The sequence below is a fragment of the Lagenorhynchus albirostris genome, chromosome 10, assembly GCF_949774975.1.
Source record: "Lagenorhynchus albirostris chromosome 10, mLagAlb1.1, whole genome shotgun sequence".
In the NCBI taxonomy this organism is placed as follows: domain Eukaryota; kingdom Metazoa; phylum Chordata; class Mammalia; order Artiodactyla; family Delphinidae; genus Lagenorhynchus; species Lagenorhynchus albirostris.
This window is the reverse complement of record NC_083104.1, coordinates 71603980-71629482: the sequence shown is the minus strand read 5'-3', so window position 1 is coordinate 71629482 and position 25503 is coordinate 71603980. Positions and strand designations below refer to the sequence as shown.

Sequence of the window (25503 nt, the reverse complement as noted above, 5' to 3'; positions counted from 1 at the left end):
TACTGAAGCCCGAGCACCCAGGGCCCGTACTCCACAACAAGAGAGGCCACGGCAATGAGAAGCCCGCACACTGCAATGAAGAGTAGCCCCACAACTAGAGAAAGCCCACGCGCAGCAATGAAGACCCAACGCAGCCAAAAATAAAAAATAAAATTAAAAAAGAAAAAGGAATAACTTCTCAGAAAGACCAAAGAATGACCTCTACAGGAAAGGAAAAAGGGAAGCTTCCAGTGCCAATACAAACGTACCGAGACTTACACAAAAGTTAGCTGTAATCTTTGAAGACAAGGAAATGGAGGAGGGAGGAGAGGGGGAGAGGCATTCACACACATCTCATTGGTCATGGAAATTTCCAAGAAAGATGCCTGGAACGTTGAAAGAGTTTTAAGGTCCCTGAGTAATGAGAAGGCTTATGGACATTCACCAAGAACATTTCATTGAAGCTGCAGTTTACGAAACATTAGCAAACCCAACTTGTGCACAAATTTTCCTCAAAAAGAATATCAAGGGCTTCCCTGGTGGCGCAGTGGTTGAGAGTCCGCCTGCCGATGCAGGGGACATGGGTTCATGCCCCGGTCCGGGAAGATCCCACATGCCGCGGAGCGGCTGTGCCCGTGAGCCATGGCCGCTGAGCCTGCGCGTCCGGAGCCTGTTGCTCCGCAACGGGAGAGGCCACAACAGTGAGAGGCCCGCGTACAGCAAAAAAACCAAAAAAAAACAACAAAAAAATATCAACAACAGCTTTTTGACCTTATACATACTTAGTTTATGTTTGTTGTATATTCATATTTTACTTTTATTTCTTTTCATCTTCAATTTTGGCATTTTTATGATAGGAAATGTGTTTCCAGCGCTGGAAATATGGGTGAGACCTGAAGTGGCTTGACTTGTAACTGACGATAAGGAACAAATTAACTTGTTCAGTACAGTAGCTCCTACTGACTGGGATATGTCCCCAGGGGGCTTAATAAAAAGTGCTGCTTGTGACTCATAGATACAGAGAACAAACTAGTGGTTACCAGTGGGGAAAGGGAAGGTGGGGAGGGGATTAAGAAGTATAACAAAGGACTTCCCTGGTGGTCCAGCGGTTAAGAATCCGACTTCCGGGCTTCCCTGGTGGCGCAGCGGTTGAGAGTCCGCCTGCCGATGCAGGCGACATGGGTTCATGCCCTGGTCCGGGAAGATCCCACATGCCGCGGAGCGGCTGGGCCCGTGAGCCATGGCCGCTGAGCCTGCGCGTCCGGAGCCTGTGCTCCGCAACGGGAGAGGCCACAACAGTGAGAGGTCTGCGTACTGCAAAAAAAAAAAGAAGAATCCGACTTCCAATGCGGGGGAGGCAGGTTGGATCCCTGGTCCGGGAACGTGGGGCAATTAAGCCTGTGCGCCACACGAGGACCCCGACCGCACCCCAACGAAAGTTCCCACCTGCCGCAACCAAGACCCGACGCAGCCAAAAATAAGTAAATAAATAAAAACAACTACTGTATTAAAAAAAAATTCTGCCAATGCGTCACTAATCTTTAAAAACATGTTCTGAGACCCTTGTATTATCCTAAAGGAAGGAAAATATACTTATTAAGTTTAGACTTTATTAAATACACATGAAAAAATTTCCAGGATAATTATTTAAAACATAGTAATAAAGTGTATAACTTGTAACCGGTAAAAAGGGAAAAGTTAAATGAGGAAGAACACCTTAACCAATCCTAAAGAAGTCAAAATAAAGGGAAGAAGAAAAAGGAGAAGCCTAGAAAAAGTTGGACAATGAAAAAACACTAAATAAGTTTGGTAGAAATAAATCCAAATACATCAGTAATCACAGGAAATGCAAAAGAATAAGGCTTCCACTTAAAACACAGATTGTCAGTCTGCATTTTAAAAATCAACTATATACTGTTTTCAAGAGTTAGATTTAAACATATGGACTGAGAAGTGTTGAAAGTGAAAGGCTAAAAATTATCAGGCAAATACTTTTAAAGAAAGCTGGTACAGATCTATTAATATCAGAAAACACAGACTGTAAAGAATAACTTTACTAGGGATAAAAAAGGTCCCTATAAGATGAAAAAGGCTCAATTCACAGGAAGATATAATAGGTCTAAGCTTGTATGCCCCATTACAGAGCTTCAAAATGTATAAAACAAAATTTGGCAAAATAGCAAAGAGCAAACAACAAATTCATTGTCAACTGGGAGGATTTTAACCTTCTCTCAGTAATTAACAGATAAGTAGACAAAATTCAAATATAACATGAAAGATTTAAACAACATTAACAGTTTTTAACAAGAGCATTGCATCCAACTATTATATAAGACACACATTCTTTTCAAACACACATGGAATATTGACCACATGACAATTGGCTACAAACAAGGCCATAAAGCAAACCTCAAAATTTTTTTCTAGGTTTGGTATTGTTACATCATTTTACTACAATGCAACTGAGTTAGAAATCAATTTTTTAAAAAGAGAGAGAAAATTTGAAAGTTATAAGGACTTAAAAGAATGTAACAAAACTTACTCCGTGTGTATTATATGATCATAAACATAAAAATTCCAAAATAATCTATAGAGCAATTATTAGTGCTAATAAGAGCATCACATTTTTATATATCAGCAATAAACATCCAAGATATTCTTGATGAAAAAGGAAAAGGTGTGTGTGTATGTGTGAGTGTGTTGCCTAATCAAATATGAAGACCTTTTTTTTTTTTTTTTTTGGCCACTCCGTGAGGCTTGCGAGATCTTAGTTCCCTGACTATGGATCTAACCCAGGCCTATGACAGCGAAAGCCCAGCATCCTAACCACTAGGCCACCAGGGAACTCGCAAGACTTATTTAATTAGAGCAAAATGATGATGGCACAGGAATATACAAAGTGACTAATGGGACAGAATAGGGAACTGAAAAATAGATCCATGCACGTATGGAAAACTAGTTCACGACTGGGCAGTTAAGACTATTGGGAAAAGGAGAGATTATTCAATGAACTGTATGCTGGGACAACTGGTTATGCATATGGAAGAAAATTAAATCATATTCCTTCATCACACCATACACACAAATCTACTCTGGATACACTCAAATCTTAAAGAGAGAAAAAGTATAAAATTTTAGGAGGCAATGGAGGATAGTACCTTTGTTTCTATGTATGGGGTAAGGAATAATTTCTTAAACAAGCACTAGGAAAAGATTGAAAAATTCTACTATATCAGTAAGTACTTCTGATCTTCAAAAGATGCCATAAAGAAAGTGAAAAGTCAAGTCACAAATTGGGAGAAAATCATTGCAACACATATAAACACCAAAGAAATATTATATGGAAAATATAAGGAAGTCAATCAGAAAAATGTTAACTACTGATATGAAAAACGGGCAAAAGACAAGAACATACGTTTTGCAGAGGAAACACAAATGGCAAGTAAATTTATGACAATGTACACAAACTCATTAGTAACCAGGGAAATGCAAATTAAGACCACAGTTGAAACAGGGAAAACAAAAAATTAAGAAGTCTTGACTCAATAGTAATAGTTGGAGAAATTGTGGATGATAAATATTCACTGCAAGTGGGAGTAGAAGTTGGCTTGATCACTTTAGATAATATGTGGCATCACTCCATAAAGGTGAAGATTCATATACCCTACTTCTCAGCAGTTCCCCTCTTTTGGCTACACCCCAGAGAAACTTCTGCTCAGTGGGAGACAGGTACAGAATGTTGAGGGCAGTTCTGTTCATAAAAGCAACACTAGAAATCATTAAAAAATAAACATTAGGGCTTCCCTGGTGGCGCAGTGGTTGAGAGTCCGCCTGCCGATGCAGGGGACATGGGTTCATGCCCCGGTCTGGGAGGATCCCACGTGCTGCAGAGCGGCTGGGCCCGTGAGCCGTGGCCGCTGGGCCTGTGCGTCCGGGGCCTGTGCTCCGCAACGGGAGAGGCCACAACACTGAGAGGCCCGCGTACCACAAAAAAAACAACATTAGAAATCATCTCTGTATCCACCTACAGGAGAATAGATCATACGTGTTATGATCAACATATGATAATAAACTGAAGCTGCATGCAGCAACATGCATGAATCTTAACACATAATGTTGGATAAAAAAAGATACTGGAGACTATGATACAATTTTGTAAATCTCAAAAACAAGCAAAAAAATATATATATGTAGGGAAACACTACATGCTTTTTATATGAAAAGGAAAAGCTAAGGTATTTAGAATAATGGCTACATCTTGAGTGGGAGGGAAGGTGTATTAGTCAGCTCAGGCGCCATAACAAAATGACACAGACTGTGGCTTAAACAACAGACATTTATTTTCTCACAGTTCTAGAGGCAGCAAGTCCAAAATCAAGGTAGTGGCTGATTTGGTTTTCTGGCGAGAACTCTCTTCCTGCTTTCTTGCTATGCCCTCACATGTCCTCTTGCTATGTCCTTTCCTCAGTGCCTGTGAGCCGAGAGAGAGCCCTGGTCTCTCCCCCGCCCCACCCTTGTTTTTGGCTGAGAGGCTTGTGGGATCTTAGCACCCACGCCCACAGAAGTGAAAGCGTAGAGTCCTAACCACTGGACTGCCAGGGAATTACCTCTCCTCCTCTTCTTATAAGGACACCAGTCCTCTCGGATTACAGCCCCATCCTTATGACTTCATTTGACTTTAATTACCTCCTTATAGGTCCTATCTCTAAATACAGTCACATTGGGCTTCCACATATGAATTTGGAAGGGACTCAATGAGTCTAGAACAGAGGAGAATGTGATGAGAAGAATCATATATATTGATACAAGTTACGTGTGATATTCGAGTTGTGTGATGAGTGAATATTTAATTTATTATGATGATTTATAACTTATGTTACATATATTCTTTATATCAAAAATTATATTTAAGATTCAATGCATCCTATCAAAATTACAATGGCATATTTCACAGAAATAGAACAAATAATTCTAAAATTTGTATGGAACCACAAAAGATCCTGAGTAGCCAAACAATATTGAGAAAGAAGTACGAAGCTGGAGTTATCACACTCCCTGATTTTAAACTATACTACAAAGCTACAGTAATAAAAACAGTATGGTACTAGCACTAAAACAAACACACAAATCAATGGAACAGAATTGAGAGACCAGAAAGAAACTCACATTTATATGGACAATTAATTTATGACAAAGGAGCAAATAACACAATGGAGAAAGAATGGTCTCTTTAATAAATGGTGTTGGGAAAAATGTACAGCCACATGCAAAAGAATGAAACTGGACCCCTATCTTCCACCATACACAAAAATTAACTCAAAATGGATTAAATGTAAGACCTGAAACCATAAAATTCTCAGAAGAAAAAACAGGCAGTAACCTCACCAACATCTGTCTTAGTGAAGTTTTTGTGGATCTGACTCCAAAGGCAAGGGAAACCAAAGCAAAAGTAAACACATAGGACTACATCAAACTAAAAAGCTCCTGCACAGCAAAGGAACCCATCATCAAAACAAAAAGGCAACCTACTGAATGGGAGAAAATATTTGCAAACCATATATCTGATAAAGGGTTAATATCTAAAATATATAAAGAACTCATACATCTCAACAACAAAACCCCCAAACATGCCAGTTAAAAGTGGGCAGAGGATCTGAACATTTTTCCAAAGAAGACATACAGATGGCCAACAGGCACATGAAAAGATGTTCAACATTACTAATTATTAGGGAAGTGCAAATCAAAACCACAGTGAGATAGCACCCCATACCTGTTAGAATGGCTGTTATTGAAAAGATAAGAAATAACAAATGTTGGAGAAGATGTGGAGAAAAGGGAACACTCATACACTGTTGGTGGGACTATAAATTGGTGCAGCAACTATGGAAAACAGTATGGAGATTCCTCAAAAAAAACTAAGAATAGAACCACCATATGACCCAGCTATTCCACTTCTGGGTATTTATCCAAGAACACAAAAACACTAATTTGAAAAGATATATTGCACCCCAATGTTCATTGCAGCTTTATTTACAATAGCCGAGATATGGAAACAACCTAAGTGTCCATCAGTGGAGGAATGGATAAAGAAGATGTGGTATATATACACAAAGGAACACTACTCAGCCATAAAAAAGAATGAAATCCTGCCATTTGTGACAATAGGATGAACCTTGACAGTATTATGCCAAGTGAAATAAGTCAGAGAAAGACAAATACTGTGTTATTTGACTCATATGTGGAATATATATTAAAAAAAGAGCAAACCAACAAACACAGATATAGAGATCAGATTAGTGGTTAACAGAAAAGAACTGGGTTGGGTGTAGGTGAAATGGGAAAAGGGGGTCAACTCTATGGTGACAGATGGTAACTAGATTTGTAGTTTATATAGACCACTTTGTAGCGACCTCTTTGTACTATATACAGATGTTGAATTATAATGCTGTACACTTGAAACTTACATAAAAATTATATTTAAAGATTAAAAATTAATGAACTATAGCTGTGTGTATTAATATCAGTGAAATTCAAAATAAAATTTTAATGCTGATTGTACATTTATGATATGTGGGCTTTCCTGTATGTACAAAAGATTTAAAAGTAATGTTTGGGTGAAAAATACAAAAGCAAAAAGAATACTTACCATATGATTTTATTTATGGCAAGTTCAAAATCATGCAAAACTAAACAATATATTGTTGAAGCACACACGCATAGGTACTAAAGAAAATCAAGAGAAGAATAATTACCAAATTTAGGTTACCTCTGGGAGTACAGAAGGAGGGGCACCCAGGTTGCTCCATGGGGCTGGTGATATTCTATTTTTTATGCTGGGGGAGGGAATATGGGGGAGGGGGAATGTTCATTTGAGCATTATACTTTTTTTTACTTATATTAATTTTAATTAGTCAAAGATTGTATATAATTGGTTCCTTAAGATGACTATTTTCCAAATGCTTATACTCTTCTTTGAGATACATAAAAACGAACCTGTTTAGTTACTATTCTCACTTCTGTCTTCTTCCTGCTTTAGTCTAAATCCAGCAAACAATTAAATATGTGTCAAGTGATATCAAGTGGTGTAATCTCACTCTTCCACTCAGATTGGCACCTGTGGGAGGAACACTGCACTCCTCTGCTATCTTGGAGATGTTTACATTTTGTCTGTAAAGTTCAGGGACATTATACCTGCAAGCCAGCTCCAGGTCAAGCTTTTGGGTTAGCTGGCTGTTGCAGAGGGACACTCAGAGGGATATTTTCTTGCTCTTTACGTCTTTCTGAAATATTCTTTCATAAACAGTCCTTATGATCTTGATTTGTTTGTTCTTATGTGTTGATCTTGATCTTGTTTGTGTTCATTATGGAATTTTCCATTTTAAACTGGTTCTAATGGCTCTGTTTGATCTTCATTCTGAGGAGAAACCAGGACTATACCTGAAAGAGGGAGGGCAAAAATTCATGAGAAAAGGTTTTTGTTGCTTTGCATTTCCTTCCTTTATTTATTTAATGAGCATTATTCTTTATGCTCTTTATGTATAATATATTTAACAAGAGGAAAGGAAGAAAGAATGAAGGAAAGAAAGAAGAAAGAAAGAAAGAAAAAGAAAGAAAGAAAGAAGGAAAGAAAGAGGGAGTGAGGGAAGGAGGGAGGGAGGGAGGGAGGAAGGAAGGAAGAAGGAAAAAGAGTAAAGAGAAGTCAGGATGACAAGGGAGAGAGGTTAAGAAAGCAAGAGTCGGTTAATTATTCAAAGAGCCAACCTTTGCCTCATTCTTCCTTGGGTGGGAAGTCCAGAGAGATGATCTCTTGGGTTCCTTTATTTTTTTGTTTTAAATGTACAATTTCATTATTTTCATTCCATTATTATAATAACATGACAGGAAATTCTAAGGAAGAAAACTAATCACCCCTAATTCAATTAACCTATTCTATTATCTTTGTAATAGATTTATAGCGTCAAGACTTACATCCATTGGTCCAGCAGGGGAGGTAGCCAGCTTTCCCCATCCTCCAGCAGGGATGTATTATTCCTTCCTCTGCAGTCTGTTTTTCTTGGCTCGTTCCTCAGCGTATCCTGCCTTGCTTCCTACTTGAAAAGTTTGGCCAGGGACATTTCTGATGTGTCTGGTCTTTCTCTTTTGCCTTTCTACATAATTTAACATCCTCAGAGATGCTAGCCTGAGAGGTGAAATCTCCCTTTCCCATCCACTGAAGTCATTATATTTTTGGCCACCAGGGGGCATCCACAGACTTGCCATAGACTCAACCCTGCCTCTGGGTCATTTGAGGAGAAAGAGGTCGTTGACTAATTGGTTTATCCCTGTAGAACTATTTTTAACTTTTGTTTCTGTTTTCTACAGCAAATCTTTCTTCTCCTTCCCTCTGATTGTCTCACATGCATGTGTGCTCCTAAGAGATTCTCTGAGACAGCTTCACACTCATTCATGTCCCTTTTCTCTTGGGACAGTTGTCCTCAGATTTTGTGTATATGAGGTACAAATCTGGTCGTACTTCTGGCTGTCTGAACGTCCTCTCTTGGGGGGAGGGGGAACTTCAGAAACTGCAGCACATTCTATTCGATGTCTCTGATGATGAAGAGTTGAAATCCTTTGAAGGTCCAAAGCTACTTAGAAGCTGAATCTTGGCTGTTAGAAGAGTGATCATTCTGGGTAATATTGTTTTTGACTCAAATGTGGTCTGACAATAAAATAACAAGACTGATTTCCCCAAATGGCTCAGAACCTGGCCTTGGAAATCACTCTCAAATTGGAGTTTAGACTTGGGTCCAGCAATGGAATATGTGTTTTGTTTTCCGAGGTGACTGTGCTGGAGGACAAAAAAATCAGGTCCCGTTGCTTTGTTCTCACACCTCCTCTATATGTGGAGAAATACTCCTTCGATTTTACTTAGTGATTTGGAGATCTTAAAGAGGAGTGTGTAGGTGGTGAATCTAGTGGAACCCAACAAACACATAGGGAAGAAAGGAGATTCCAGGTTGGAGATTTGACCCTCTTACTGCCTTGAGCTCATGGGCCTCTTATTCTAATCATGAAGACTTCCTTGGTATTTGGTGGACATGAATTTGAGGACAGGATCGGTTTCTTCTTAAAATGGCTTCTGGTTATACACAGGCTGTTCTGAGAAGTGGAATTGCTGGATCACTGGCCATATGCATTTTAAATTTTAATAGAGATAGATAAATTACTCTCCCAAAAGGCTGTAAAAACTTATAATCGAAAGAAAATAATCCAATTAAAAAGTGGGCAAAAGTGCTGGACAGACATCTCACCAAAGAAGATATACAGATGGCACATAAGCATAGGAAAAGATGCTCTGCAACGTATGCCATTAGGGAAATACAAATTAAAACAAGTGAGATGCCACTACACACTTACTAAAATGGCTAAAATCCAGAGCACTAACAATACCAAATGCTGGCTAGGTCGTAGAGCAACAGGAACTCTCATTCATTGCTAGTGGGAATGCAAAATAATACAGCCACTTTGGAAGATAGTTTGGCAGGTTTTTACAAAGCTAAACATAATCTCACCATATGATCCAGCAATTGCACTCCTAGGTGTTTACCCAAATGAGTTGAAAACTTATGTTCACACAAAAACCTCCATAGTAGAGTTTTGGTAGCAGCTTCATTTATAATTGCCCTAAATTGGAAGCAATCAGGATGACCTTTAATAGGTGAATTGATAAACACACAATGGTACATTCACATTAATGGAATGTTATTCAGCGATAAATAGAAATGAGCTATCAAGCCACAAAAAGACATGGAGAAACATTAAGTGCATATTGCAAAGGGAAAGAAACCAGCCTGAAAAGGTTATATGCTGTACGATTCCAACAATATGACACGGAAAAGACAAAACTATAGAGACAGTGGCTGCCTGGGATTGGGCAGGGAGGGGAGGAGGAATGAACAGGTGGAACACAGGGGTTACTAGAGCAGTGAGAATATTCTGTATGATACTATATGATATAATGGTGGAAACGTGACATTATGCATTTGGCAAAACCCATAGAACCGTGCAACACAAAGAGTTAACCCTAATGTAAACTATGAGCTTTAGTTAATAATGTATCAAAATTGATTCATCAATTGTAATAAATGTATCACACAAGGGCAAGATGTTTAGTATAGGGAAATTGGTTGGGGGAAAGCAGTATTTAGGAACGCTCTGTACTTTCTGTTCAATTTTTTTTGTAAACCTGAAACTACTCCAAGAAATAAATTAAAAATAGTAATAAATTTACAGACTCATCAAGAATGTATATCTCATTTCTACTACCTTTGTTTATATTGGTGACAGAATTTTGACAGATGTGCAAGTTTGGTCTTTTATTATTGTTTTAATTGCATTGCCCTTTGTCCTACTCAGATTGACAAGTTTTCCAGATCCTTGGACTTTCCAGGTTCGCTTGTTATAAATCACCTGTTCCTTTCCTTTGCCTGTTTTTCCAGTTGATGATTTTTTTTTTTTTGATGTGGAACTGTGGCAGTTAATTTTTTTTTCTTTTTTTGCTTATTCATTCTTTTTTTTACATGTTGCAAATGTTTTCTCACAATCTGTCATTTGTTTTTCAACTTGGATAATGATGTCTTTTGTCCCATTAGAAAGTTTTAAATTTTGAAGGAGTTTGGCCCAGAAACATGCTCTGGGGAGACACATGATGTGATCTGAGCCAGACCTCCAGATAAAGCCCATTTCTCTGGCCAGTCTTGTCTTTTTGTTTTGTTTTGTTTTCGCGGTACACGGGCCTCTCACCCCTGCGGCCTCCCCCGCTGCGGAGCACAGGCTCTGGACCAGCAGCCATGGCTCACGGGCCCAGCCGCTCCGTGGCATGTGGGATCCTCCCGGACCAGGGCACAAACCTGCATCCCCCGCACCGGCAGGCGGACTCCCAACCACTGCGCCACCAGGGAAGCCCAGTCTTGTCTTTTTTACTCCTGATTCTTCAAGCTGAACCCAGAGCTCTCTGCTCCAGGGTGTCCAGGGAGGCTCCTCTTGACCATGTTCTGAAACTCGCACGGCTTTATCTAATGGGATGAACCTGGCTAAAGAGATTAGCAAGATGTCTTGTGGATCCCACTTTTAATCTGCAGCCTTCAGTCTGTCCCTCCTCTGCTGGGAAGGGAGCTGCAGAAACGACACGCGGAGGACTGGCCCCTTCATGAGCTGTGACTCTGAGGCCCCTGCTCCCACTAGTGAGTTAACAGGGGTCCCAGGCTAGGGGACGCAGCATGGGCAGCCCCCAGAGCAGCTCCCTGCAGCTTGGGCCATCTGCACCCTTCCCAAGGCCCTGAGTCTTCAGGCTCCGGGCTTACTGAGGTCAGGAGTGAGAGGCTGCCTGGACTGCACTCTGCAAGTATGGCTTTGCTGAAAGTCAAATTTGACCAGAAGAAGCGGGTCAAGTTGGCCCAAGGGCTCTGGCTCATGAACTGGCTCTCCGTGTTGGCTGGTATCATCATCTTCGGCTTAGGGCTGTTCCTAAAGATTGAACTCAGGAAGCGGAGCGATATGATGGACAATTCCGAGAGCCATTTTGTGCCCAATTCCTTGATAGGGATGGGGGTGCTGTCCTGTGTCTTCAATTCTCTGGCGGGTAAAATCTGCTATGACGCCTTGGACCCTGCCAAGTACGCCAAGTGGAAGCCCTGGCTGAAGCCATACCTGGCCGTGTGTGTCCTCTTCAACATTGTCCTCTTCCTGGTGGCCCTCTGCTGCTTCCTCCTGCGGGGCTCCCTGGAGAGCACGCTGGCCCACGGGCTCAAGAATGGCATGAAGTTCTACCGGGACACAGACACCCCAGGCAGGTGTTTCATGAAGAAGACCATCGACACGCTGCAAATTGAGTTCAAGTGCTGTGGCAACAACGGCTTTCGGGACTGGTTTGAGATTCAGTGGATCAGCAACCGCTATCTGGACTTTTCCTCCAAAGAAGTCAAAGAGTGAGTAGCCTCCAGTCCCGGGGTCAGAATGATATGGGGACACGGAGACACGAGCCTGTGACTCCCCCTGTCCAGTGCCTTTTCCTCCCCATTGGGTGCTCTGTGTGCACAACTTATTACTGCGTGTGAGGGTGTATTGGGTTGGACCATATGGAATTGTCAATATTCTATCATTTTTGAGCGATAAAAATAGCAACTTCATATGGTTCAACCTATTGTTTGGCTAAGATGGGAGGAAAGTGTCAAGTTATAGAAACTATTTGAATGGGGGTCACCAGGGGGAGACCCAGCCAGGACCGTGTGTCTGCTTCATTCGGGAGGAGGGAATTCATGGATCACATATACCGAGACTTCATCTGGCTGCTTGTCTCATTCACTCAAAGTGAGTGCATTCGGTCCTAAAAGCGTAAATTTCTGGGTTGGTTCCCTTGTTTTCCAACCTTTCAACCCTGAGCAACCATTCTCAAGGTGTTTGTCCTTGGATACGGTGGAAAGAGCAGAGGATGGGGCAGTCAGGGGGTCTAGGCTGTAGTTTTGTCTCTGTTGTTAATTAGATGGTGATCTTGGATAAATCATTTGATGCCCTGGGCCTTTGCTTGCCCATTTTTTAAAGGAAGGCACCAGAACACACAACTTTGGGGGTCACCTCCTCGCTCTGTCTAGAACCTGGCATACAACAGGTGCTCAATAAATGCCTGCTGGTGTTTACTACTTAAATCATGATAGTGCAACTAGATAAAGTGTTTCTAAAGTGTTCTTGGCATGTGTAAGAATAAAATCCTGAGCGGCGGATGTAGGGAGGTGTTGGTGGGAAAGAGAATCTCACCCTTTGTGCTGATCCCAGCATACCCCTTCCCAGAGACCCACCATTGCGGGTCTTGAGTCGTTTTCCAGGGAAAGGTCAGCCTGTCCAGAGCCAGTGGCTCTCCCTCACCTCTTCCTTCTGTCCAACTCTACCCATTCCCTGCCTGAGGCTAGGGCTTCAATTGTTCATCCAGCTGGTTTATCCTCTGAGTGAGGCTGGTGAGTCCAAGGGGACATGCACCCTAGGCGCTGGGCACACTGGCATCAGGACATGGTTGAAGCCCAGACAACACCGGTGAACCCCAGATGGCTAGCTTAGCTGCTCCTCAGATGGAAGCGAAGTCAGACTGAAGGTCACTGCTTGGGATGGTATTTTCTCTGTGGGTGGGGATTACTGCTACAAATCCCTTGTCAAGGAGGTTTGTAAACCACTCTGCCCTTCCTAGGGGACAGATCCGCAGGGACAGCACAAGGTGGCATGATTTATACGAGTTGCCCTAGGAGGGTGTGAAGCCAGAGGGACAAGCAGGATTCCTGGGGATGGGGAGAGTGGGGGAAGCAGAAGCTGAGGGCAGAACTAGCCTTTGTGATGGACGGGAAGGGGCTTCTCATCTTCTCCTCTGTCATTTTCCTTGATCGTCTTCCGCACAGAGTCAGTCCTTGATGAGACTTACAAGATCTCTCTGTGATCCCCAAATCCCCTTCTGTCCCAGGGTGGAGAAATGCTCCAGGCTGCTCCACTCCCAATGGTCGGCATATCCAAATTTTCAGGCAAACATTAAACTTGATCAAAATTACCTCAATGCCCCATACCAACTTATTGGTGTGAAACAATCTTAACTCCATTGATTTGGAAAAAATTTTCTCTGCGACACACACACACACACACACACACACACACACACACACACAAATATGGTCACAACCTTAAGAGGAACTGAGCATCCCTAACTGAGCCTGGCACTTGTGAGCTTGGACAAGCATGGAGGGATGGCTGGTTTTTGGAGATTTCTCAGGGGAATATTTAAGGTCAACAGCTGGTTCCTGAAGGCTCCTGATCTAAACATGGAGATCAGGTAGGAACAATTCAAGATTTTTTTACAAGAATTTACAAGCCTTTGACCGCACCCCACCCCCACCCCAGCCTGCCCTGTTGCTAAGTTGCTGGGTCTTTGGGGAGGAAAAAGGCCCTTATTTGGTGTGCACAAAACCTCTCCTGGGGGGTTTGTATTTTTGTTGTTTTTACTGTTAATCTCTATTTTGTGGATGAGAAATCTGAACCTCAGAGAGCTTAAGGGATGTTCCTAAAATCTCATAGCAGGAAGTGGCAAGCTGGGGTTGGGGGTGTGGGGCAAATTTTTGGAAAAACCAACCAACCAGCTTTATGGAGATATATTCCACACACCATACAACTCACCCATTTCAAGTGTGCAATTCAACGGTTTTTAGTACATTCACAGAGTTGTGCAACCAATGCTGAGGTTGATTTTAGAATGTGTTCACCACCTCACAGAGAAACGCTGCACCCTTCAGTGTTCACTCCGGCCTCCCCTGCCCCCAGGCCCAAGTAATCACTACTCTACTTTCTGTCTCTATAGGCTTCCCTGTTCTGGACATTTCATTTGAATGGAATCATATAATATTTGTCCTTTGGGGTCTGGCTTCTTTGGTTTAGCATACCGTTTTCCAATTTCATCCGTGTTGCAGCAGGCATCAGCACTCATTCCTTCTTCTTTTGGGACGGTATCCCACTGTAGGGAGCGCCAGGTTTTGATTCTGCTCTTTCCACTCTGCCTCATACAGATTCGGTGTTAGATGAGTGCTTGTTCTCCGACAGCTGGGGGGTGTTGGAGTGGGGAGGGGCCTCAGGTCTTCCCTCTTCCTCTCTCTGTCTTGCTCTCTTCTTCCTCCTCCAGAGGGACAGTGGAAGGTGTGGGCAGATAAGAGACAAGCTCGACAAACACCTGTGGATGGTGATGGGATTCTGGTCCTTCTGTGCCAGGGTCTCAGATCATCATGAGGCCCCACAGAAGCCAGAACTGCCCCCTCCCCCCCACCCAGCCTTTCCGTGGGCTGTGGCACGTGGAGCCACGCTGTGCTCCATCCTCCTGCATCTGGGTTTCCCTTCTCACTCCCTCCCCAGCCTGGTGGTCCTGGGGTGGGGGTGGGCGGGGACACTCTGTTATAACTGGGGGAGGCCCTCAGAGGGAGGAGTCCAGGAATGCCGCCTCCCTCAGTGACTCAGTCTTCAGAGCACGATATCGGGATATAGATTTGTGATTCTTAACCACCAGAGCTGCTTTTTTTTTTTTTCATTTTCAACTTTTATTATGGAAGATTTCATGCATTCACAAAAGTAGAGAGATTATAACAAACCCCCACGTACCCTCGCTCCCCCATAACATCTTCCCCCTTCTGAGTATTAAGAAGCGAATCCAGGGCATTGTTTCCTCTTACCTGTAAACACTTTAGGAGGAATTTCTAACAGATAAAGAGGGTTTGCTTTATTGCCTTTTTGTTTTTAACAGAAGCACAATGTTAATAATGCCTACTGACATTACTATCGTCTAATACCCAGCCTGTGTTCAATATTCTCTGATTGTCTCAAGATGCCTTTTACAGGTGGTTTATTCAAATCAGGATCTAAACCAGACTTTGCATTTGGTTGTTTGGTCTCCTAAGTCTCTTACTCTAAATAGTTACCTTTCCATGCCATGTGCGTCTTGGAGGAAGTCGGCCATTTGTCCTGCAGAATTTCCCACATTCTGGGGTTGGGCCATTGTAGCCAATTGCTGTCTTCTAACGTGTTCTTCTGTATCTCCCTGTAAACCAGTAGTCAGGGCTGAGGTGTGGCTGGATTCAGGTTCAGTTTTGGCAAAAGCACCCCCTAGGGTGCTGCTATGGGTACCTTACTGCATCACACCAGGAGGCAGAGGTCTTCAGCCAGTTTATAACAATTCCTTTAAAGTTTCCTCCTGTTTTCAGGATGAGCTGAGCTTCAGTGTCTTGGGGTGAAAGGCAGAGCATGAAGCAGCTCAGGGGTCTTGGCACTGTCAGCCTGAAGGAACTGTCAGCCAGGAAAGCCTGGCCTGGGGCCCTCAGTTTGAGAAAGAAGCTGGCACTAAGCTCTCACTTTACTGTCCTTCCCACAGAACCCACAGGCCATGACACCTGTTCCCTCTTCTTAAACAATTAATAGATACCTAGAGAATTCTGGACCTTGGCCTAGGAGATTCCTGAGGGCAGGGCTGTGTCTCCCTTCAGACTGGGGCTCCCTGAGGGCGGGGCTGCATCTCCCCTCAGACCAGGGCTCCCCGATGCGGGGCTGCGCCTCCCTTCAGACCGGGGCTCCCCGAGGGCGGGGCTGTGTCTCTCCTCAGACTGGGGCTCCCTCAGGTCAGGTCTATTTCTCCCGATAAGACAGGACTCTCTGTTGCTGTCTAGATGTCCTGTCGATTGGTTCTCCCTGAAAGCAGCGCTGTGTCTCCCTTCAGACTGGGGCTTCTTTAGGGCAGGGCTGGCTCCCCTCCTTCTTGTGTCCTCCATCACCACCTGCAGTTCTTTATATCCAGTGACTACTCAAAAAAGAAAAGAAATACTATTAGTATTTCAAAGAAATACTAATACTGCACTTGTTGTATACCAGGTGCTCTATGTGTATTATCTCAATTAATCACCACCACACCCGTCAGAGACTTATATTGTCATTTCTCAGGTGAGAAAACTGAGGCTCACAGAAAGAAGTCAAGTGAGTTGCCAAGATTCCACAGGTGTCACTCAGCTGGCATTTGGGTTGGGGATTGACACACCATCAGTTACACTCCTGGCTCCCTCCTCTGCTCATTTCCATATGGCTTTCCTTATTGATTCACCTACTAAATTATGTTGCTTTTTCCAGGAAAACTCCAACATGACGATTTTCCCAAGTCATATGTAGCTTGGCTATGGGAGAGTGGGCTAAAAGAAAGCTTTATCTTAAGACCCTGACAAGCCTTGGTGAGCCCTGAGCAGAGATTTGTAGCCTGGGAAATACTCTGATATAAATAGTCAGCTCACCACCTAAGCAGCTCTCCTCTGCCTTTGTCTTAAGAGGGTGAGTGGAGCCTTAATCTGTGGTTGGAACCAGGGCAAGTGCTAAGTCAACAAGACAATGCTTCTGATGGAGAGGGAGGGCTAGTTTCAGAGATGTGGGACCCCAAGAGGTCCTAGGCTGGGGGTCTGGAGGAACCCCAATGTCCACCAAGCCAGGCATACCCTCAGGGTCCCCAGTCTGAGGGAAGACACAGCCCTGCCTCAGGGAGTATGAGGCAGATCTGTAGGCTTCACCCCACCTTAGGGACACCTGGAGAGTGCATAGGAGCGATGATGCTGGACAAGGAAGGGCTCCTGGGACAGGGAACAGGGGAGAGAACTCACACTTTCCCAGGAAGTTTAGCTAGAAAAGCCAACAGGCAGGAAGGACCTGAGAGGCTCTGAGGAAACTCTGAGGAGGGGTGGGCAACTGCTGTGGGCTGCACTTCCACTTACTGTGTAACTTTGTGTGAGGCCCTGCCCTGCTCTGGGCCCCACCTCCTCCTCTGTAGAACAGCCTGGTGGGTTGTAGGGTCCGCCCCAGATGGCCGTGAGTGGGGAAGAGCCAGCATTCTCATAGGGCGTGTCAAGTGCATCCTCCTACTGCCTCATTTAAACCTCCCACAGCCCCTGAGAGGGGCTGTGATTCTCGCACCTCACACAGGTCCACAGCTCACAAATGCATATTTGAGACTCAAAGGCCAGCTCTCTGTGCTCTACCCACTCCGTTCCATAGGGACACTGGGAATGGCCCAGGTGGGACATTGTGCAGGTGGAAGCGGGCTCCAGGGACAGCCTGCAGGTCAGGAAGAGGGACGAACAGTGTTTGCATTTGGGGACCAGGCCTGCTGGGGTTGGTCCTAGGGGTAGGAGACTACGTCTGCTCAGTCCTGGGTGGGGCTGGCTCGCCCCTCAGAAGGGGGTGGGACCCCAAGCTGAAGGGCCTCTGCTCCAGTCCTCCCACTGGGACCACCCAGGACCACCCCAGCCAGCGGAACCAGGTGCCGTGCGGGGCTGTGCAGGGAGAGCTGCTCCCATGGCGCTCGGTGCAGTTCAGCTTCAGCAGCAGCCACTCCCATCATTGGACAAATGTCTCACAGCCCCTGCCTCAGGCTGGCATTGAGCTCTGCCCTTGCAGTCTTTTTTTTTTTTTAATTTTTAAAAAATATTTTATTTATTCATTTTTGGCTGCATTGAGTCTTCGTTGCTGTGCGTGGGTTTTCTCTAGTTGTGGTGCGCGGGCTTCTCATTGCTGTGGCTTCTTTTGTTGAGGATCATGGGCTCTAGGCGCACAGGCTTCAGTAGTTGTGGCACGTGGGCTCAGTAGTTGTGGCTCATGGGCTCTAGAGCACAGGCTCAGTAGTTGTGGCGCATGGACTTAGTTGCTCCGTGGCATGTGGGATCTTCCTGGACCAGGGCTCGAACCCATGCCCCCTGCATTGGCAGGTGGATTCTTAACCACTGCGCCACCAGGGAAGTCCCTGCCCTTGCAGTCTTGGTCACAGAAGGCACTCTTCTCCACAGCTGGCAGAGGCCACATCACCTACGCACAAGAGACTATTCCCCAGCGGTGTCATGTGGTCTGTTCCACTGTCACAGCTGCTCCCCAACGACACACAGAGCTCACGTGAAGTCTCTTGCTCTGTCACCCTTCCCAGCCCTAGCCCAGGCGTCCACATGTCTTACACACTTAGTACCAAGCACTCTTCTTAGCCTCTTTACGTGGATCCCTTCATACAACTCTTATGTCAACTCCATTTTACAGATTAGTAAGCTGAGGCCTGGCGAGGTTAAGGAATTTTTCCAGAGGGATGAACCAGGAGTAAACTCAGGCTGTCCTGCTCTTATCGTGGTCCTGGTCCTGGACCACCTGTGCATCCAGGGCCAGCTGTTCTCTGGGCAGTGGGCTCTGACCATGAAACAGAGGGCAGGGACTACAGGGTGTGTGGAAATACGGTCGTCATAACCCAGGCGAGGACTGTTCTGGAACCAAGGAGGCCACGTTTTTCAGAGCCTTCCTCAGGTCTTAATCATACCGATCAGCAGACAGTTCACTGAAAAGAAACCACAAATGGATCTTAAACACATCAAAAGATACTTAACTTCACTTATAATGAGAAAAACAGAAATCAGAACGACTCTGAGATATTACTTTTCATCTGTCAGGTTGGCAAAGATCAAAAACAGGACTTATGTGGGTCTGGCTGGTGTGGGTGTGACTGTACAACCCCCGAGAGGAGAAATATGGCAGAGCTCGGGTGCAATCACAGGTGGACCCTTTGATTCAGAGATGCCTCTTCTAGGAATTGATCCTCTAGATATATTCCCAATATGCAAAATGACCCATGTCCATGTTTGTATTAACAAGTCACTGGGGGGACTTCCCTGGTGGCACAGTGGTTAAGAATCCCCCTGCCAATGCAGGGGACACGGGTTTGAGCCCTGGCCCGGGAAGATCCCACATGCCACGGAGCAACTAAGCCCGTGCGCCACATCTACTGAGCCCACACGTCGCAACTACTGAAGCCTGCGCGCCTAGAGCCCGTGCTCTGCAGCAAGAGAAGCCACCGCAATGAGAAGCCCACGCACCGCAACGAAGAGTAGCCCCCACTCGCCACAACTCGAGAAAGCCCACACGCAGCAATGAAGACCCAATGCAGCCAAAAATTAAATAAATAAGTTAAAAAAGAGAAAAGAAAAAAAAAATAACAAGACACTGGGAAAATCCCAAATGTCCATCAATAGGAAATGGATAGTACCCTATGGGCCATCCGCACAAGGGGGACACCATGCACCTCATTAAAACCTGGAGAACACTCTCCATTTGACAGATATAAAAAGATCTCGCGGGGGCTTCCCTGGTGGCGCAGTGGTTGAGAGTCCGCCTGCTGATGCAGGGGACGCGGGTTCGTGCCCCGGTCCGGGAAGATCCCACATGCCGTGGAGCGGCTAGGCCCGTGAGCCATGGCCGCTGAGCCTGCGCGTCCGGAGCCTGTGCTCCACAACGGGAGAGGCCACAGCAGTGAGACGCCCGCGTACCGCAAAAAAAAAAACAAAAAAAACTCTAAGGTATTGCTAAGGGAAAAAAAATGATTCAAGACAGTGTGTATATAATGCTACCATTCGGATAAACAAACAAACATACAGGAAGAATAAGAACTCTGCAAAATCTGAGCTTGCTTATCCATGCTTGAAACTTCTGTGAAAGGACAGACAGAGCTGGCCACAGTGAGGGAACTTGGGGGCCAAGGGACAAGAATGAGTGGGAGACTTTTTTGTATTGAGGGTATTTTATTTAGAAGTTGAACACGAACATCTGTTTTTTAAAGAGTATAATTAATTACCATTTCAATGAACATTGTTGGAAACAATTTCTATCATGAACAATTACATGCTCCCTATCCTTGTGCTGTAAAAGTCTGCTGCTATTATGTAATGCATTGTTCATGTGCAACTTAAAAAAAACCTTTTTTACTCAAGATAACATGTACACAGTCAAGGGTGCAAATCTTAAGTGTGCAGCTCCATGAATTTTTTTTTTTTTTTTAATTTTTGGCCGCGCCATGTGCCTCGTGGGATCTTAGTTTCCTGACCAGGGATTGAACCTGTGTCCTTGGCAGTGAAAGTGCGGAGTCCTAACAACTGGACCGCCGGGGAATTCTCTCCATTAATTTTGACACGTAAAGTTGCCTGGGTAACCACGAACAGGTCAGATGGAACATACCCAGCCTGCCTGATGGGGAGGGAGTGAATTTTCATTATAATGATGGCTGCCCCTTTTGAATTTTGAACCTGCATGAATGTATGGTGTGCTCTAACCAAATATATGTATAAGTAGAGAGATGCAAAAGTTGTGCAAGTTGCATCCTTCAGGTGAGTACGGAGCTCCCACCCAGCTGGGGGCAGAGGTCAGTGTGTATGGAGAGCAAGCCATGGGCAAAGACCCATTCTCTGCTCCTGCAAAGGCCCAGGGACAGAGCAGGCCTTCTGGAAACATCTGTTGAGCAGAAGTGATCTGGCCAGAGGGGACCTTGGTCCCCAGTGATCTGTAAGGAGGAGATGAGGTTGGGGAGGGGGCTGCTGAAGTTGATGGTCATGAATGCTAGGCAGTCTTGTCTCAACAGTCACCACCTGTCCTGCTACTCTTCCTACCAGCTTGGCACGGACCCAAGAAATCATTGCATGCCAGGGCCTGGCAGCACAGAGTGGTTGATTTTTTTAAAAAATAAATCTTTATTTTGCAGTTTACAATGCAGTACTCCACAGACTGGTGTTAAATGTTGTCTACAGTGCAACATCCATGTTCCAACACACCTAATAATTGCCAGGAGTACAGTGCTCTTGTCGATCTTGTATTCAGTCAGGTTAAAACAATGGGCAATAAAAGAATGAACACGTTTCTCATGTGTGTGACTCACTCTTGTCTAAATGCCCCAACTTGTGACTTCTTTACTATCTATACCGCTAGTTATCCAGGACCTTGAAGAAATCCTGAACCTCTAACAGGCCATCCTCTGGCAAATCAGTACGGTGAACAGCATTCTGGATCTTAGTTTTACCAAAGATTGCTCAGAGGCTTCCAGGACGTAAACGCCAGGCAGTTTCAGGATCAGCAGGTCCACAGAATTCTTGAAATGTCATTGTTAGGTTTTGTTGAATCTCCATTGCTCCACAAGGGCTAGAATACGTATGTTCCTTATTTACTTGCCTCTTGGTTTATCATCTATCTTAACCCTCTAAACATAAGCTCCAGGAAGGCTGGGGCATTGGCTCTCTAGGGTCACTGCTCCATCTTCAGCACCTAGAACAGTGGCTGGCGCATAGTCGGTGTACAGTAAATATTTCTCAAGACAGCAAATGAATGAATGAATATTCCAGATTTTCAGAAGGGGATGGGAGGAGCTGGCCCCTGGTGAGAAGTTCAAGAAGCTGGTCTTAAGCCGTCTGTTTCTCCTCCAGTCGCATCAAGAGCAACGTGGATGGGCGGTACCTGGTGGATGGAGTCCCCTTCAGCTGCTGCAACCCCAGCTCGCCACGGCCCTGTATCCAGTACCAGCTCACCAACAACTCTGCACACTACAGTTATGACCACCAGACGGAGGAGCTCAACCTGTGGGTGCGCGGCTGCAGGGCCGCCCTGCTGAGCTACTACAGCAACCTCATGAATTCCGTGGGCGCTGTGACGCTCCTCGTCTGGCTTTTTGAGGTAGGCCCTGGGCTGGTGGGGGGCAGGGCAAGAGGGAGCCACCTGCCCCATTGGGATTTGAGGGGGTGGAGCTGGGCCTGGGTCTCCCTCCTGGGAACCAGCCCTCTGCCCGCCGTGCAGGCAGGCCCAGGCTTGAATACCAGCACCTCTATTTTTTGTTTCTGTCCCATCACTTAAAAAAAAGAATTCGTTGAGTTGAAATTCACAGCACATAAAATTAACCATTTTAAAGTGAACAATTTGGTGGCATTTGGTACAATCACAATGTTGTGTGACTACCACCTCTACCTTGTTCCAAAATACTTCCATCGCCCCCTCAAAAAAACCTCATACCCATTAAGCAGTCAGTCCCCCTCCTCCCCTCCCCCTAAGCCCCTGGCAACCACCAGTCTGTGTTCTGTCCTTGTGGATTTATCTATTCTGGACATTACATATAAAGGGAATCATATAATATGTGACCTTTTAGGTCTGGCTTCTTTCACTTTGCATGTTTCAGAGGTTTATCCTGTGTCTCCACTTTTTGAGTCTAAGGACTCGGAAAGTTATTTAACATCTCTGTTATAGGGGGCTGCCAGCATTTAGCTTTGGAACTATTGGGAGGCAACAGGAGCTACAGGCACATCAAAGTGTTGAGTCAATGATTTGTGCTTCTCTTGAGATTCTGGTAGCAATTTACCTGGTATTCTAATTATTTGTAGGTTCATCTTATCTCATCTATTAGGTTTAATTCCTCTCTGTAGCTGCAGGTCTTGGGATATAGCAAGCCCTCATTCATTCATTTACTGAAGAAATAGTTTCTCAAAAACCTACGAGTGCTGGGCGCTGTCCTGGGTGCTGAACGAGAGCCCACTGTCAGCGAGGGGTAAACCAAGGTGGCACAGAGAGTGACTCATGGGCTCATGCTTTGAGCTGACAGCAGAAACCCAAACTCCAAAACCTAAATGTACAAAACCAGAAACATTAGGTGGGGAAACTTTGCCCATCAGAGAAGATTCACTGAAAGATTCCCTTAAATAAGTCAATCTTTAGTGCTATGGAAATTCACACATAGCTGGGCTCTCAGCTGAGACGCACCACTTCTAACTTACCACATCACACCAGAAGAACTGTACTGCCTGTTGAGGGGGTGAGATGGGGAGGAAGGCCTTCTTTTCACATTAAGGCAAACGCAAGCATATTCATGATGATTTATTAGTCACCAGCTCCTTGAGGCAGAGTCTTGGGAATATGTGGGTAGAATAAGGAGAGAAGCTTACTGCTAGAAGGTTAGAAGTTTGCATCCCTTGAAAACACATGAAAAGAAGACTGAAAGGATAAATGAAGTCAGTGGGGAAATGGAGTTCCATTGGCTGCCTCTCAGTTTACCCACCTTTCCAGGAACCTAGTGACCGCTTAAGGAGAGGAACTGTTCACTGGGAACAGGGAGTTTTAATCCCCTTTCACTTTTCCCCTGAGTCTTTTAGTGGGCAGAGCTCTGTGATGGGCACAAGGGGGGCTGATAAGATCCTGCCCTCAGCCTTGCCCTCCTGGGTCTCACAATCCATGAGTCCACATCAGACTCATGAACCAAAGGGACCATTACCTAGCACAAAATTCATAGTGCAACAGGGGGCCTTCTTGAGGAAAGCAGGAAGGAATCAGAGTGGGTACACGCACACCAGGAGGACTTCCTGGAGGTGAGTCTTTCCACTGTAAAAATATCTTATTAAACTTTCAGTCAACAATAACCTAAAACTATTCGTTACTATTATCATCTACTGCTGTAATTATAAAATGCTCCCAGAGCATTCATTCAACAGACGTTTACTGAGGCCCTACCACCACTGGGTGCTGTTGTAGGGGCTGGGACAGCAGGTGAACAAGATGCATCAGGGCCACCCCTGCCCTCAGGGGGTGGATGTTCTCCATTAGTGGGTCTAGGCCTCTCACAGAGTTTGCTATACCATCAAAGGAAGAGTGTAAGACAGCAAACCAGGAATTCGTGTAGAAACAAGTGGCTAACACCATACAGGGTTAGAAAAGTGGAAACAGTACTTACCATGCTCACTAATAACCAACTACAGCTGATATTCCTATTCATCCCTGCTGTGCACCAGGTACCATGCTCTACACATATGGAAGCATCACAGCATGCCCATGGAGCAGGCGGTACTTCATCTGAAAATCTGCAAACCAGATGAGTAAACTGAGGTTTCCTGGTCACACAGCTGGCTAAGTGCCAGGGCTGAGGTTTGAACCCAGGCATTCTGGCACCAGAGTCTGCTGCAGTGACTTCCAGTGAGCAAATCCAAACAGATCACCCACTCGTGCTCTAGTATCACAATAACACAAGTAGAGGGGAACTGTATATCACTATTGTTTGCAGAAAAGGAGATGACTTTCTAATTCTGTCCAGCGAATAGATGCTGAGCACCTGCTATGTGCCTAGCAACGTGCCAGGAACGGGGTGGGGGTGGGGGTGGACACAGAGAGAAGGAGCCCAGGATTAATGCCCCCAGGAAGGGGGAGACCTGAGGGCAAAGAGGGGAGAATTCAGGTGCAGGGGCACCCATAATGTTCTAAGTAGAGAAAACAGCAAATGGTAAAACTGGAGAGGAGAAAGGCTGGGTGTGGGCAGGATCCAAAGAAACCCAGGGTGACTGGAAAGGGAGGAGAATGGGGTCTGAGATGAGGCTGGAGCACAGGCAGATCGCGAGCACCCAGGCCTGGCTGGGGCGGGCAGGGCCTCGCCAACCCAGCCCCAACAGTACCTTGTTTGAAGGGCTCCCAGGATGAGCAGGCTGGTGGCTGCCATGGTTTCCTGGTAACCCCTGCCCCAGCTACTTCTCCCAGATCTCCTCTAAGTCTCCTCTCCCCACACAGGTGACCATCACCATCGGGCTGCGCTACTTGCACACGGCGTTGGAAGGCATGGCCAACCCCGAAGACCCCGAGTGCGAGAGTGAGGGCTGGCTTCTGGAGAAGAGCATTCCGGAGACCTGGAAGGCCTTTCTGGAGAGCCTGAAGAAGCTGGGCAAGGGTAACCAGGTGGAAGCCGAGGGTGTGGATGCAGGCCAGGCCCCAGAGGCTGGCTGACGGTCGCGGGACCCCCTCCCCTCTGAACACTGAAAAGTAGTGGACTCCAGGAAACGCGGATACCCCCGATCCAATATGAATCTCCCAAGGAGGGTGGCCGTCTCACAGAGACTCTTCTGGATGGTGGGATTTAAAATTCAGGGTCTCTAAAAACTTCCGTTGAATGACTGTCCAAAGTGTGAGTGAATGAGTCCCACTCAGGCTCACTGCCCTAGGACGCACCCTCACGGTGGACTCAGGGGGGCCTCTCAGTGGATGACTCCTCATGGCACAGGAATTCAGTTCCATCCTGAGGCTACTGGCTACACCTGAGGGCTGCTCCCTCTTTATGAGCTGGCTGTCACGTTGAGCTCCGAGTCGCTTCATTCTATATACAAAGTGTCACTTGATGCATAAGCTTAA

General features: G+C 45.3%; 2 protein-coding genes across 3 annotated transcripts in view; both read left to right on the top strand.

Annotated features, from left to right (window-relative positions):
* TRERF1 (transcriptional regulating factor 1) overlaps positions 1 to 25503 on the top strand; it is a 572147-nt gene that overhangs the window by 131601 nt on the left and 415043 nt on the right. The window lies entirely within an intron of this gene.
* Positions 11365 to 25101, top strand: PRPH2 (peripherin 2). The gene is made up of 3 exons (XM_060164190.1): positions 11365 to 11945; positions 21780 to 22026; positions 24889 to 25101. The coding sequence occupies exons 1-3, from the start codon at positions 11365 to 11367 to the stop codon at positions 25099 to 25101; spliced, it is 1041 nt and encodes a 346-aa protein (XP_060020173.1).

Coding starts and splice junctions, on each gene's coding strand:
- PRPH2 (XM_060164190.1), top strand. CDS start 11,365: ATGGCTTTGCTGAAAGTCAAATTTGACCAGAAGAAGCGGGTCAAGTTG. Junction 11,946..21,779: donor TCCTCCAAAGAAGTCAAAGA/GTGAGTAGCCTC, acceptor TTTCTCCTCCAG/TCGCATCAAGAGCAACGTGG. Junction 22,027..24,888: donor TCCTCGTCTGGCTTTTTGAG/GTAGGCCCTGGG, acceptor CTCCCCACACAG/GTGACCATCACCATCGGGCT.